General features: G+C 43.9%; 1 protein-coding gene across 1 annotated transcript in view; it reads left to right on the forward strand.

Moving 5' to 3' along the window:
• AATF (apoptosis antagonizing transcription factor) overlaps positions 1–16,341 on the forward strand; it is a 55,146-nt gene that overhangs the window by 15,326 nt on the left and 23,479 nt on the right. The window contains exons 5-8 of the mRNA XM_055795458.1: positions 5,480–5,594; positions 5,926–6,130; positions 6,904–7,068; positions 7,839–7,922. Coding sequence (XP_055651433.1) covers positions 5,480–5,594; positions 5,926–6,130; positions 6,904–7,068; positions 7,839–7,922 — 569 coding nt within the window. The remainder of the gene's footprint in view (positions 1–5,479; positions 5,595–5,925; positions 6,131–6,903; positions 7,069–7,838; positions 7,923–16,341) is intronic.

A 16,341-nucleotide genomic window follows, 5' to 3' on the forward strand; every position in this document is an offset into this window, starting at 1 on the left:
GCATAGTGTGACCGGTGGGCTGGGCACTGTGCCTGTTCCGTGCAGGGACACGGTGACTCTCCATGGTGGCAGGGGAAACTCTCCCAGTGCTGGGCAGCTCAGCTTTTGCTCTGTGTGTCATGGTTCAGACACCAGCATTGTTCCAGCTTTTCTGTGTAAGCACTTCATGCAGCCTGTGGAGGTACATGGAAGATTAAAAGCTTGCATGCCGATGATATTCCTGGGATGCCAGATCCTCAGATTTAATTGAGGGGAAACGGTAGTTAATTTCCAGCTTCGGCGTGGGCTCTGAATTGCAGCCGTGTCCTGTGCGTGTGGTGTTCCATGCTAGTACATCATGGTAACGATGCTCTGTTTGTGTTCGCATACAGTGTGGACTCAGTAGCAGGCAGGCACTGTTCTGTAGGGGAGCACCTGCCCCATTAAGCTGTGGAAGGTGCCACAAACATAAAACAATGGTGTGAAAATCCTGGGAGTTTTCACCCCACTTTTTAGGATTCTGTCCCTAACCATTTTACTCCGGATCTGCTGGATGGATGCAGCAGGGTCAGGCGGGGAGGAGTTTGCCTGGTGGAGCAGTTTTGGGAATCCCACTGGTTGGCTCTCTGTGAATACCTTTGAAAGCCTGGCCTTGAGGCACTGGCTTTTTTCCATCGACTTAAAGTGTCTCTGCGTGAGGCCGCTCCCTGCTGCTCCGCACCAGCTGCCGCTCTCCGCAGCTGCCTGGGAAGATGAAATGAGACCCCATTTTTAGAGGTCATGAAAAAGAGCGCAGATATTTTTCTGCGCAGGAAGCTGCCTTGCTGTAGAAATGCTGAACTTACAGCAATAGGCGAGCACAGAAGCCATCGTGCCTGCAAGTCCCCAGCGCGGCAGCTCTTAGGTTTCAGTGGCAGCGGGAGGCACAGCTGCCCTTTGCGTGCAGAGAGGGCTGGAGAGGGAGCGCCTGGTGGGGTTGGTGCGCTGCACCCTGGAGCTACCCCACACCGAGGGGGATGCCAGCAGCACAGCCGGTTTGTCCGTAACCACTGGCATTGACAAAATTGATTTTTGTGGTTTGAGAGCAGTAGGACAGATTTCATCTCTGGTGGGTCTCCTGACACTTTGATACATGGCAGTGCTATCCCTGAATGGAGCTAAATACTCCAGGGCTACTTTCTGACTGGGTGAAGGGATGTATAAAATGAGAACATATGAGAGAGTATTAACAGAAAGGCACACTTTGATTTACTGATACTGGCTCCCAGCTTTCTTGGTGGATTGATATGCTGTCTGCTGGATCTGGAACAACTTTTTCACTCCTGTACACAAAATGAAGGGGCTCCCATGGACTCTTAAAAGTGACTCTTACAAGTTAGCATCTCACTACAGACACTCTGAGTCCTATTTAAGCTGGAAGTTATATTCAAACCACGTTTCTGTGTTCTTGGAGCAGCTGCAGATAGATGCCACTCAGCATCCTTTTTTCTTTCCCAAATGGCAGCTTTAGAAAAGGTTTGGTGGAAGGAGGGGTTGCTTGTTGTCCTGGGTGTAGCTGGCTTCTCCTACGCACAGAGTATGACTTCTTGTTCTGGGGATTTCAGTTGCTCGTACTGAAATGTCATAAAGGGATCCAGCTTCTTTTGCTTTTAAGGCAGTGCTGAGCCACCTGTCCTCAAAAAACACAGGTGGGACGTGCAGATGTAACTCCTGGAAAAGGAGTTACTTGCTGGTAATTTCTTGCTGGTAATGTATTGGCCCAATGTTAAACATGTCAGTTATGACACTGATGTCCATATCAGGTGGAATATTTACCCTGTCACATTGCAGTGCAGGTTACAAGAGAGATGCAGCAAAGCTGCTGGCAGAGAGGAGGAGAGAAACGATGGGAGAGGCACAGAGGGGTTAACTGGGGTGGTCAGCTATGCCTGTGAAGTCAAGTGTGTGGGGGGGTTACTTACTGCAATTTATGGTAGTTCAGCTGCTTTGGCAGTGCTGTGCCTGCAGTCACTGAGTGCTGCTGGGTGCACTGGGCTGGGAAGGGGCAGCTGGGGATGTCTAAGCTGCAGTTGCTGGCTGAACACAACAGAGCAACTCCCAGAAGTGGTGCTGACGGCAGTTAGTGCATGTAGTTCTGGGCATAAGCTGTTGGCATCAGGATCTTCCTGATGGTGAATGAGTGATGGGAGGGCAGTCGCAGAGCTTGAACAGCATTGCCTCAGCCTTGGCCAGTTTGTGATGCTTGTGAAAACCCTAGTGTCAATACTTTCTTGGTCCCGAAAGCTTTAGAAACTGAAAATCAGGGACTGCCTAGGGCTTCGCACAGCTGATGGCGGTGGGAGGCCCCTGCTACATGGTCAGGGCTGGCATTGCCTGTGCTCTTAGAAGGTATCGCTGGCTTTGTTCTGTGAACAGAGCGGGGAAGGGAGCAGGAGGTACAAACCTGATGGTTATCACATGTGAAAGCTGCTAGTTGGTTGCCTTAATGTACTAGCGTGCTTGAAAGCTCCATGTTTGTGGCTCTTTTCTGTTTAATTGTCTGTTTCAGACAAGGAGCAGCGTTAAAAAAAAATGTGCTGGAGCGGGTAGGAGAGCAGGAGGGTTAGCATCCGGCTTTCTTTCAAAATGACACAGTTTGCATCTATGAAATGGTTTTGTTTTATGCTGCCTTCATTCACTGATAGATTCAGTCTTCTCCCCGAAGCAGACAGTGTAAAGGCAGATGAGGGCATTAGAGGGAAGAGAAGGTGAAGAGAGAGAGGAGACTGGGAAGAAAACAGTCCCTTCTGGAATTAAACATGAAATGGATAGGGCAGGGCTGGATGGGAAGAGGGCAGGGGAGGGTGACACTTGGCTTCTGAAGTTGAGTTTACAGCGCACTTAAGCAGCCAACAGTAACAATGAGAATGCCATCCAATAATGCTATTAAATACACAGGAACTGAAAACACGGAAATTACCCAGCTGTAAGAGGCTCATGATGAAGCCACTATCTGGAATAATTAGCCCTCCCACCTGGTTAGACGCCACAGTCATTGTCTTGCCTGCCCTCTCCATCCCCTTCACTCCAAATAAAATTGCTCCCCATCCCCACTTCTGTTGGGGTCCATATCTCATAGCCTGGGGGAGCTTGAGCCTGTCTTTATTCCTTGCCTGCTTGCCGTGGCCCTGATATACCCCAGAAGAGCTGGAGTGCTACTCCAGTTGTAATTGACAGGATCAAAGCCGCCTGGGGTGCATTAGCACTGCTGCTGGAGGGTAGGCAGTGGGTAGAAAATAAACAGTTTCAGAAGCTCTGGGGACATTTAGCTGTGTTACAGGCAGTGGGAAAGATTTTGCTGTTGTAAGCTGTGCACTCAGGCTAGGGTGGGGGCACGTTCCTTTTGCAAGTGACACTTTAGCTGCAGACACATACAACAAATGCATTTTTAAGGGCTTTTGTCTGTTTGTCTCTTGGAATTGTTTTGATGTTAACACACGACTGTTTTACAAGTACAGCAAACCTAATCCGTTAATAGGTTTATATAGAAGAGTTGTCAGAACATATCTATAATGAACTGCGGGCTGGGGGAGGAGGGGTCCAACAGCTGACGCGCAACAAAAATTTTAAAACATCTTCTCCTTGACATTCCTGTTACTGAGGTCAGGCCGTAATTTATCTGAAGATGGTGACAACCGAGCAATATCACAGTGGTAACATGCGGGAGATTGAGACCTCTGAGCTCTGGGCTGATTTCTGCTTGCACTGTCTTTGGCTGATGAAGATTTGCTGTTCACCCCACCCATGATCTCAGTGTCCTCCATTAAAAAAAACAAATGAAGAAAAAAAATCAGGTGGTGAAAAGTCCTCTCCATTCTTTTATGCTAACTACAAAGAAAGAAACAGGTTTGGGAGTTAAGCAGAGCAGCCCCACAGACTTCATGTCAGTGGAGGAACTGGCCGCAGAGGTACCAGGGGAAGCTCTGGGGAACATCGCAGCACCACAGTGCTCCTCCTGCCCTCGGAACAAATCCAGGTGCTCTGTCAGCGCAAGGTACAGCTGCCCTGTGAGGACGCTCGCTCTGGGTGGGTGGGAGGGAAGCCAAGCTGGCCTGAATGTATCCTGCAAAGAAAACAGATCCTTAAGTGGTGTGCTACATTTATCCAAGCAGCGCATTTCTTCTTTCTGCGGTGCCTCTTTGTAAAAGCAGAAGGCATTACGCCAGTGTCAGGTAAATATAAATTAACCTGTGTAAAGTTCAGTTTAGGTTTTTGGGTAGAAGCACACTAAGCATTTTACCTGTGAGAGCTGACCCTGTGATTGATGCGTAGCAATGTACAAAGGGAGACTTTGTGTAGGCCTAGACAAACACTTGTTTTATATCAGAGCGTTCTGCGGGGAGGCTTGTTGGTTGCCACAAAAGAAGTATTTTTAAAGAACAGATGCTGCAACAGTGTGCAGTTAACCCCTCCCACAGTCAGCTGCAACTGTGTGTCCTTGGAGAACATAGGATCATTGGAACAGAGATTGTTTTCTCTGCATCTGCACAGATACCGGAAAATGGTCAGCTGTGAAAGCCTTTGGATGCACAGCATCAGATATACATTCAGGATTTGTATCTGCAAATACCCTGGAAAGCAACTCCTCATGCCTGTAAAACTAACCTTCACGTACTGATCGTTTTGTACACCTCTCTACCCCAGTTTTTTCTTCACTTTCTCTCTTTCTAAGGATCTCTGGGCCTGCAGTTCTGCTTTTCTGATCAGAATCTTCTCATTAAACTTGCCAGGTCATTGTTTAAGTTTCCTCCATAGATCAGATCTTGCTACATTTGATTTTATTTACAATCTAATTTCTTATACCTCCTGTGTGGTAAGTACAGTGGTGTAGAAACCAGCGGTAGTCACAGCCCTGCAGGAATTTGTTTTTTCTTCTTGCCTTCCCTCTTTCTGCTCCCTATAACATGCACATTGTGTACAAGACAGAAAAGTCAGAGGTCGAGTTTAGACTGGGTGTAGGTATATACATTTTCCCTTGTGTTGCTCTGTATTATTGAGCTAAGGCTGGCCTCTGCTGTAGAATTTAACACAGGAGAGAAATGAGTGAGTCGGCAAAAAAGGTTGTTGTCATATGTGTGTCATTAGACGCTTCTGCACATAGTGCTTCTTCAGTATGTCAATCCTTTAGGCTTTGCAGTCTGAATGTTTGTTGATGAAACATTAGATCGGTGTACTCCCCATGTGCAGCCAGGCAGATGTTTAGAAGGCAGTCCTGCCTCCTCTCCTCCCTTTTTAGGCAAGAAGTGTTCTTTCCCAGCGTTGTGGTTTGACATTAACAGCTATAAATCAGCTTGAAGATAAAACCACATTTCTAACTGATCAGAGAAAAACAGTTAATGGGACATGCAGAAGCTGAGGCAGAAATTCAGATTCAAGAAGAGAAACTAAGCACTACAAAGCTAAGTCTTCATCAGAAGCAAGGATCAGTGGGAAATTGTCACGTGTGTCTCTTGTTCTGCAGGTTGTAAAGCCATAGAGGGGTTGCTGAAAGTATTAGTGGAACTTCAGGATGAGCTGCTTTATCAATACCCAGGCACGAGGCATCTGGTAGATGGAAAGCAGTCAAAACCTGAGAGGTAAATACAAAATAAGACACAAAATAAGATGTTTCTGAAGCTGAATCTGAGACTGAAGAAGCCTCCAACTCTCCCACAAACAGGACAATGTGCGGCCTCTCTGCTGTTCTGCTGGTCAGTTGCTGCTGTATCTGCACAAATGACCATCTGAATTCGTTCTGCCAGTGTGGGAAGTCTGTTTTGTAGTCTTTCTGATAACAGAGAAGGGGCTAAACCATGGGTCTAAATATCCCTGTGGTGTGGAAAAAAGCATGGGTGGTAGTGGAGGGGCTGTAAAGACATACTGTCTTAGAGTGGTGTAGGGTGTTTAGTCTGCATGTTTTTGTTCTAGTGATGATGAAATCCCTAGCAGTAGTGATGAAGAGCAAGTGGAGAAGACCCAGGAGAAGAGGAGCAGCCTCCCAAAACGAAAGCTAAAGTTCGAGGACTACCCGGAATTCATAGCCAAGCGGTATGCGGACTTAAGGACATACCGGAACAACGTCTTGCAGAAGTGGGATGACAAGACAAAGCTGGCATCTGGAAAAGTGGGAAAGGCAAGTCTTTGTGTGTGTGTGCTGACATGCTTATTGTTTAGCAGAGGTGTGTGGAACAAGTTGATTTGAAAGTTTCCTATTGTGGCAGTTCCGAGTTAAGCTGAGAGTTACAGCAGTAAGAAATACACAGTTACGCACTTTTCCCCAACTTAAAGTTGGGGAAAACTTAACGGTTGGAAAGGAGCTGAGCCCTCAAATTTCAAAGGCATAAGCCTGCTATCTTTTGTTTTGAGCAGATGGGCAGGGAAAAATTTTCAGAGACAAATGGTTTCCAAGTTTTGGGAAAAACTCTTGGATAGTATTGATGTTCTCCCAGCCAGACATCTCATCATAGCCAGTCTCCAGCACCAAGTAAGCCCTATGAAAATGCCACTATTGCTGATCAACAAGCTGTTTGTGTTTTATAACAGAACTAGGGGCTTCTGTGGCTCTCCTCCTCCATGAAGTGTACGCTTTAATACAATGGGTAATCATTTCACCCGAAGATCCAGGGTCTCCTAACATCTGTGAGTTAGTATTAATCATTGAGAAGTTAATCTGAACCAGAACAGCAAAGGCATTTTATTAAGCCAAGGATCAGGTTGCCTCAGGTTGGGAAGGGAGCAAGAGGGAGAAACAAATAAAAAATCCTAGCAGAAATCCCTGCAACGAAGCCCATACCCCCTCCTCTTGGAATGCTGTCTGCTTATCCACTGACATGGAAAGATAGAGGAACATTGCTGCCTCGAGGAAAAGCTTTCTGCATTATCTGACACTAGTTAATGTTGTTGCAGGGTTTCAGTGCCTTTGAGCGTTCAATCTTGACTCAGATTGATCATATTATGATGGACAAAGAGAGATTACTACGGCGGACACAGACCAAGCGATCAGTGTATACAGTGCTGGGAAAGAAGGAACAGGAATCTCATCCGGTCCCTGAACCTGTGCCTGAAAATTCGGTAAGGGTATTTTGTTTATATAACTCACTCTGTAGCAGCAGTGAAACTCTCTGCAAAACAGTTAGCTTGAGTCTTTAGCAGGTAATATTCTTGTTTGTGAGAGATTTATGAAGGAGATGTCTGAGTGTTGATTCCTGTAATGTAATGGCTAAGAAAAAGATGTAGACATTCTAATTCCAGTTTTATGGTGTTTGTGTTATTTCCTGTGCCAGTTCTTGACAGGGGAAAACAAGGTTTGGTCTGTGATTGTGCCCCTCTTGTGCTGTAGGAAGTGATGCTCACTAAATCCGCTTTTTGAGGTAGCGGCAACAAAACTTTGTTTTTACTCTGGAGTTTAGAAATTTTAACCCAGAAGGTCACTTCTAAAATCATACTGCATGTAACCTACAGAATATGTTAGTAGGAAGTCTGTTATTAATTTAGTATTTAAGAATGAAGAAATACTCAATTCTGAGAGATCATTTAGAATCACTGCACTTGCAGGATGTATTTTTGCCATTACGTTAAAAATATCTGTAGTATTTTGCCAGAAAGTCTTTGCACAGTCCTATTTATTTCCCAGTAAAGGTATCATAAATCTATTTTGGCATTGGCAGCATTTCTGCCTTGCCTTTAAATGTATTCCTGATCCTTAAAAGCTTGTTATGTTGGGAGTTTTTCTCCATTCCTTCATATCTTCAAATGTGTTTACAAGCTGCTGCACATGATGTCATCAGCTAGAGATAGAAATACGCACATACGAGCTTTTGGTGTTTCCTTTGTGCTTCTAGGAAGTCCTCCCTCAGTCAGATTCCAACAAGCACCTGAAGGACATAGATGAGGAGATATTTGATGATGATGACTTTTATCACCAGGTAGGTGATGGTAAACCTGTGTTGGAATTATGGCTCCAGTCGGTTTTTAATACTTACGGAGCTAATGCGGTTGGTTCTGTGCTCTAAATTTCTCTTACCAGTGAAACTCGGTTACCTGTTCTAACATCCCAGGTCTCTATAGATGCCTCAGAGGACTTTGCTTACAACTTTCGATATAGGCCTATGTGAGCTTAAACTCGTGTTGTGGATGTAAATTTTACTGCTGTTACTGGTACTGCTGTACTTGAGTGAGTCCGGGCTCTAGGTTAAGGGCTGTGCCTGTTGTTCTTGCTGGTGAACATTGCTACACAAGAGAAAAATTATTGAATTCTCTAAAGGTGACTGTTCTCTGTGGGCAGAGTCCCATTATGAAAACCGATTCTAGTTGATTCTCAAAAGCACCTGAGTTACTCTCATCTCAGCCTCCATCATCTCATCTACCTACTGAATGAAAAAGCTGCAGGGCTTCTCTAGCACTTTTCTTGGAGTTGTGCCAGCCTGGATTTAAGCCAGTTATTCTTTTTATTTGCAAAATTCTTAGAAACAAGGAATCTGCACTCAGTGCATGGAGGCTGCAGCTTAGGGAAGCCTTGTGTTTGTAATTTATTTAATAAATGACAGTGACAGCTTTATGAAATACTTAAATTGGCATATATTGAGGAGTATGATTCACTGTAAGTCCTTCCCCAGCACACAAAACCCTAGTTTTGCTCTGATGATCCACATAGAGCTTTAACTTTAGGACTAAACAAATATCGTTATAGCATTAGAAAAGCAGAAATTTCTGATCTGAATAGTTACTGGGGTGGCTAGTAAAGTGCTGGGGCAGTGGAAGAGAGGTGTTGCCATGTGACTACTCTGATAACTGGTTCAACCAGAAGCATTAGAATACTTTGAAAATTTGGGGTTTCCTCTGCAGAGCCAGGACTAAAGGTGAATAAAAAGATACTTGAAATTTGTAATTCTTATCTGTGTTTTATGGATAGGAAATACATAAAACCTTACCACTGCTGGGTTTTTTCCTCTCCAAGGAGGTTTTCAACATGTTTCCAGCCCTACTGTTGTAGATGTCCAGGAGAATTTTTGCAGTAGACCTCACCTAGTGCAGAATTAGGGCAACTTGAATATTTAATGTTAGCGAGGGATCTACTCAAGGCAGTGTACCCCAGAAGCCAGGATAGTATTCCAAGCTAGCTCCTCTCCAGGCTGTGTCTTTGTTGTAAGAGCATCTCTGCTAGTATTGCTGTGAATTGAGCAGCATCCCTTGGGCAGGTGAAGGTGCCAGATTCATCTGTGTAGGCTTTAAAATGATGATCAGCGAGTGTCTGTTGCCAGCAGTGGTGGAAGAGACCAAATCTGTAAGGCAGTGAAGTAACACTGAGGTGGAACACGGGGGCCAAATGAACCCTAAGAACACAGAAGAAATTAAGTTAGTGTAACAGAATTGTGAAGTGGTCAAGGAGAAACAGCTGTGATTGACAGTCTGTGGACCTGTGCAGAGTACGTGCTTATTGGCCATGAAATGTTAAATTTTTAAAAGAAAAATAGCAATAGATGAATGGCCCGTCTTTCCTTCTAATAACTTTAACTTCGATAAATCGTGATTTCAGAAATATGACTAGTCACAGCTTAGCTTTTCCCCTCACTGGTTAATTGGGGTGCTGGGGTTAATCTAAATTAAAACTTAAACTAATAGAGGTCATTGAGGGAAGAGAATCACCTGAGTAAAACAAATGGGTCTGCCAGGCACAACTGTATCTTGGCCATTTCCCAAGAGGGAAGTGGCAGCAAATTGGAGTTGTTTCAGCATTCAGTAGAGGTGAAGGATGGGTGACACCGGTTTAATGTACAGCACCTCCGGAAACATTCCAGATTGCATTCCTTGCTGTACCAACTGCTGCCTCCTGCGCACAGTGAATAGGAGCAGGACCAGCCAACAACATCTGGCAGCACAGCAAGGAATGGGTGCAACTTTCGAAACCCCATAGACTCTAAATATGGTGCTTAGCCTGGTGGAGGCTTTAATCACTTACCACTCTTTGGCAGCGGGCTACGACAGCTTATCCTAGCCTCGTACATCACACACAGACATCTGCTGAGCCGCGAGGCAGCTACACATTCATTTTCCTTTCTTGCCTTTTTTTTTTTTTTTTTTTTTTTTTATATCCATCCCTCCTTCCCTCCCTCCTTCCCTTCCACCCTTCTCCTCTCCTCCTGTCTCCAATATGCTTCTTGGGAGAGATGATCTGTAAAGATTACTGCTTCATTGTGTGCAAGTAATTGTGGGGATGCCAGCCCCTTGCCAGACACAGCGCAGCACCTGTTCTGCTGACCTGGTTAATGTCTTCTGTTGAGTGGGATTTGGCAGAGATTGGAGCTGAAGCCAATTCAGTGATAAGGCTAAAGAAAATGGCTGTATGTTTTCTGTCACCTCCCAATTAAATTGGTTTCATAAAGTGCTTTCCTGTATTTGTCAGGGTGGTAAGCTGAAGCTGAACGTTGCATTCAGAAAGGCTAGAGTGCATTACAATAGAGCACTGACAATACGGTGAATGTGTGTTCTTTCAGATGGGTCATAACTGTGCAGTGCTTTTGTGTGCGTGTATGATTGCGTGTGTGGATGTACATATATAAAGAAAATGTGGAAAGGGAACTGGTTCTTCAGTAGTAATCAGCAGCAACGTCCCTGGTTGTTGGAGCTGAGGTTGCTCAGGAACTCTGACCTCTGTTCTGTGCATAATACTTACTGCAAAGTGCATGTGTACGTTTTGATGGGTGCTTTTTTCTTTGTATTTAAATTTAGATCCAGACTTTTTTTAGTATCGCTTTCATTTTTCTCAGTAACATTTTATAATGTTTAGTTTATTAAACCACCAGCAGTAATCAAAATAAAGGTGAACATTCAGATAAGGGAGGACATTGGAAACCAACTTCTTGTATATTTCAGTATGAAATTAAGCAAGTAAAAAGGAACAAGATCTGATGAATATGCACAAGTTACTGATAAAAGAATAAGTAGATATGCTATTTTGTTATAGATTATAATATCTATGGAAAACTCTTCCATTAATCTGTTTTTCCTGTGGAAAAACAATTTTCTTGTCCAGGTCTTGGTATTCAGTGGAATTCACCTTGTGTGGCTGGTGGAGTTTTACAGTGATTCAGTATTTAACTCTGCTCAGTCTGTTCATCCCACTTTGCCTTTTCTCGTATTCTTCACTTGTTTTATAAGCAGTTATAATTTTTATTGTGGCCTGTGTTGAATGGTAATGTAAAGTTGAGCTGAATAATGCAAGTGAAATATTTTTATGTGGGTTGCACTGGGTGGGAATAGTTAAATTGTTTCAGAAAGATCCTCATTACTGACAGCAGCAAGAGGCTAGACCTCATTTCCTTTTCTTTTAGACTCTCCTTCATACGTGGTTTTAAGGGAAGAAAAAGGCTTTTTATTTTTAGAAGTCATATTTACGTAGAATTCATTACAGCTGATGTTGCAGCATTAAGACTTAAAATTCCAGCCTGCTACCAGAGAGCTGCTGGTCTGACATGCTACAGTGGAGATTTTATTATTAGGTTGAAATACTCCTCTAGTAAAAGAGAGAGTGGAAATTGGTTTATTTCCAACAGGAATTAGGTTAGCGTTCATATGCTAAGCGTTCCACTGGTAGCAGCTCTTCCCAGAACAAATGTTCATCATTGATGGCAGCAGGTATGCCTAAGGAGAATTAGGAATATACATAATCCCTTTTTTCCTCCATGCTCCTGCTCCTGCTCCCTCCTCCCCGATTTTGGTTATGTGGTGTGTGATTGCATTTTATAACAACCCGCAATCATCAGTCTTGTCTGGGATCACCACAACTTCAGAAGCTGAGCAGAGCCAAAGTGGATGGGGAACATCCAACGGAATGCTAAGGACTTCAGGGAGAGCTGGCAGCAGTTTGCCAGGCAGGACCGCCCGTAGGCTGAACAGGATTGTCATCCCTCAGCCGCTGCGTTGTGTTGAACTGGTGCTGTCTGGGATCTACTCCCAAGGTGAGTGCGCTTGAATAGCAAGGAAGAGGCTTGCTACCTTCTTTATCTATACCCTCATTACTTAGGAAAGAGGCTGATTTTGTAGAAGATGTTGCTTAATTGTAGGACTTGTAACTTTATTGTTGTCCCCTGTGGACTGGCATTGTATGTGCCTGCCCTCTCTTGTGACAGATACCGTTTTTACAAGCGAGCGAGGAATCTCACAAACTTCCTTTTTCCTAGCTTAGTGCTCAGAATGCCTGCTTTAATCAGAGTAGCCGCAAAATAAACTTGCAAGTCTGAATCTCTTGTTAAGATAGTTCTAGCTCTGATTGTTTCTCCTCTGAGTCGTACTTGTGTCTAAATCGCACTGTGTGGCTTTTTAGAAAACTTTACTTGGTAGGGTCAATTTCTCCTCATGTCCCAGGCAAGAGTCACCTAAAGCAGTTTCCTGGGCACTGCTATGGTTTTTCTCTGCCAGGTATTTGATAATGCCATAAACAAGTAATTACTAATCCAGTGAACTATTAAAAGTCGATAATGGTGAAGAATAGAGAGAAGCCTGGCTTTCTGACAAGCTGGTTTACCTTAATTAAACTAGTGAGTGATTAATATGGACAGCTGATCTTGTGGCTTTAATTAGATGCATTTAGAGTTTTGTGTGAATAAGAGATGTCTCGAACCATCCCACAGGTTAATGGCAATACAATACTCTTATCACAGGCATGTATCTTTCAAATGGCTGGGTAGATGGTTAATAACACGTTTTAAAGCTTGATTTGAAACTTCTTTTAATGGGTTATTAGAAAATACGCAAGTCAATGCCTGTTTTATACAAAACTGAATTTTCATAAAATGTTTTTTAAAAGGAGACTGTCCAGTGATTGCATCTTGCAGTTTAGGTTTTTACATTATAAGTAGATTGCAGAAAATGAAATTTTTAAAAAGTGTTTCAGGGGATTTAAAAATAATATTTGAGCTGCAGTCTTAAGTTTTCTCTGGTGTTGCTAGAAATCCAAATGGTGTTATGCTGCTGCTGTGTGGGAGCTTGAAAGAGGAAGAGGAATGGTTTTGAAAGGATTCTGTGTTAAAAGATAGTGGAGCGCCGTTAGCAGACATTTGTACCACAGTAGTTTGTTTACTATCTCTAGTAACAAACACACATGTAGCTAGAAAAGTCTATATAAGCAATTTGCAAATATTTTAGAGTTCCTCACTAATAAAGTGAGTATTTTTTTAGCCAAGGAGTGACAGAGTGTTCTAGTAAAGGTTAGCAGCTGCTGGTAAACCTGAAGTCGGAGTTTCTCCTGTTTTTCTCATTGTTTCGGAATCCACAGATTATCCAACTTTTTTCTGTTTCTGTTGCTTTCAGTGAATGACTAAGGTGGCAGAAGCAGTACGAGGTTCTGCTTTTCCATTGTTCTGCACAGTTGTTTTAAAATGAACATTGGTAGACCCTTGTTTGGTATTACTGTTGGTGCAGGGAGCCCTGTACAACTGCTTTGACTTCCCCATACAGCAGCCAGCACGATGGCCGGGCTGAGACTGCGTCTCACCTCCGCATACCTGACTCGGTGAATTCAAAGGCAGCAGTGCCACTTGCAAGAGAGAGTAGGTGGCTTTGATGCTGTGTAGCAGAAATGACCCGTGCCTTTACTGGCTTTTCTGAAGATTTTAATAACATCGGAAAAGTGTTGCTTTTGTTCCGATTGTATTTCTAAGCTTTGTAAACTCAACTGTTTCCTGTGATACACTATAGATCAACTTTTGCGAGGTATTAATTTGAATTGATCTGTGAGGTCTAAGAAGAGCAAGCCTTTTGTCATGAGGCTTATTTCGGTTATACTTAGCTCTTTGTCTCAACTGGAAATTCTTAGGGGTCTGCAAATCAGAAAGGTCAGCAACTGTAGTATTAGAAACACTGATAGATAGTGCATGAAAATGAGACCTAACCTCTAAAATGAAAATTGACCTCTAAAATGAGAAATGAATCTCTATTACCCTTGAACAACACCCTGATGACATTTCTAAATCCCTCTGATTTTGTACAGTGCACTTTGTGTGCATCTCTTTAACTAGCGTCAAGAGGGAGTCCTTTTAAGGTGAATTCTTTAGAAAGCACACATCATTGACTCCAGTGTGAATTTTAACAATGGCTCTGGTGTCAGCAAAGGCAGGTGAATACTAACCGATTTTGAAGCTCCTGCCTTCAGACATGTTCTGCGGGAACACTGCCGTACTCTTTGCTAGTGGTTGCAGATTTTAGGCTTGCTCACATGCTCAGGACACAGGAGGCAGAGTCAGTTCCTGCCTGCTCCCGGCCCTCCGCAAACAAGGCTTGTGGGCCTTGGCAAACCACGCAACCTCTGTGTGCGCTTCTTTACTTGTGTGGTTGGTAGCTCCTGGTTTTGACCAGGGACTCTGATTGGGTTGGTTTTAATAGCAAAGCTTTTCTGAGTTCATAAAGATGTGTGCACGGGAGCACTCTTGGCGAGCATCGCCACTGCCTTCCAAAGGCGGGTGATACAGACGTTATCTCCTGCTTTCTGCTGCCCGTTGTCCGCTTTGCACGTCCTTTGTCCTGCTGGTTCCAGCTTTTGGTAAGAGCAGCTTGGAGTCGGTAGTTGAGCTGCAGACTGCTGGACGTGGTTGCACTTCGTTGCAGGTAGGCAGTTGTGTTTGCTTACATGGGAGACTGAGCTTAGGTTTTTGAAGTTCAGGGAAGATGTGAAGAGGTGAAGGAGGGAAAGCAAAAAAGGATACGTTTCAAATCAAAGCCTTTTGATGCTGAAATTGCCTAACTCAAACTCTTGTCTTCACACATCAGGGCTTAATGCTGATAGTGATTTACTTACACTTCCTAGTTAATAATTAGACATTGGGAGACACCATATATCACTCCTAATGGAATATATGGGGTCTGATGAGAGTTTTCTGTTTTGACTAATAAATTTTAAACAGAATCGCCAAGCTTAATGAAATATTGCAGCTTCGGAAGTGTTTAAAGTCTTGTGCTGTGAAAACACTGTTGCTTTATTCAGTAAATGAATTTATCATTCATTCTGTATCGTGAGCCCTAGCTGGCTCTGGAGCATGGGCTGAATGCAAGACTCTGAACTAGAAAGCGGAAAAACTAATCAAATCCTTAAAGACCAAAGGCAGCGAGGCAGGTCTAGACTGACTTTTTCAGTTGTAGCCTCTGGCTACATCCACTTTTATTTTAGTAACCATTGTTAGCATGATTTATAACTTCAGCTTTAAGATGTACACTATTTAGATGTTGTAAGAAGCTTTGCAGCCTTTTTTCCCCTCTATTTCCTAATTTCCCTCTTGTTCCTGCTTTTTTTCCACTTCCCCCTATTTCTGTCTCCCTCTCCTCTCCCCAGCAGCATCCCCAGTCCTCCGGTTGATGTGGCACTGAAAGAACATTTCACTGTCAGCCCCAAGGTCAACAAAACCGTCTCTGCCTCAACTAATGGCTGATCGGCTGGTGGCCTAGTTAGTGCCAAGGAGATGGCTGTGGGTAGGGTTTAGTCTCCTACTGCTGCACAAAGCTTTTCCCTGCTAATTTTGCTCACAGAGGAGAGGATATGCCCCCCAGCAAATAATGGGATCCCTGCTGTTGCCCTGCTAAGCAGCACGCAGTTCAACCCCTCGCCCTTCACAGCCATTGCAGGAAACGCTGCCTTGCCAAAAGGAGAGTGATCCTGTCCAACAAGATCCTGCCCACTCCCTAGGTGCAACACTGGGAATCTGCCCCAGAAACGCATCTTGTTCTAACCAGCGTGGACGTAGTTGTAAGATCTTGGCAGCACTCCTTAGTTTACCAGTCTTTGGATTTGGTAGGCTACCAGGAAGAGCAAGTCCTGCTGAAAATGTCTTGCTGCTTAGTGTTCTGAGAGCATGGGACATCTGTGCATTGCTGTCTCCTCATGCCTTAGCCTCTGCCATTACTACTCAGCAGTTTTTTGCTGCGCATTGTGCCAAGGAGGCAAGATAAGAGGCGACAGTAAACACACCTTATTGCCAGTACAGGAAGAAACCACTAAAACCTTGCTGCACCATTTCTCGCTGCTGTTAAAACCCTCCCTCCCACCTTGCTTTTGACAGAATATTGACTAGAAACCAAGATCCCATTTCTGCTTAGCCTTAAGGGCAGCTGTTTACAGAGTGGTGGTGTTACATAGGTTTACTGTGTCGTATGTCTGTGTAACACTGGATTTGGATCTTGTATTTAGCTGCCAGAAGTGACTGTGATGAAGTAGGAGAGATAAACTGATAGATTGTGTGCCAGAAAGATGTTGGGAATCAATCAGATAAACAGGGCAGAGAAGTAGCTTGCTGTTTTCTAGTGATAATAAACCAGTGGCCTCTCTTCCTGGAATTTCTAAATGTAATTGCTGCAGTA

The sequence above is a fragment of the Falco peregrinus genome, chromosome 2 (assembly GCF_023634155.1).
Source record: "Falco peregrinus isolate bFalPer1 chromosome 2, bFalPer1.pri, whole genome shotgun sequence".
NCBI classification, from domain to species: Eukaryota; Metazoa; Chordata; class Aves; order Falconiformes; family Falconidae; genus Falco; species Falco peregrinus.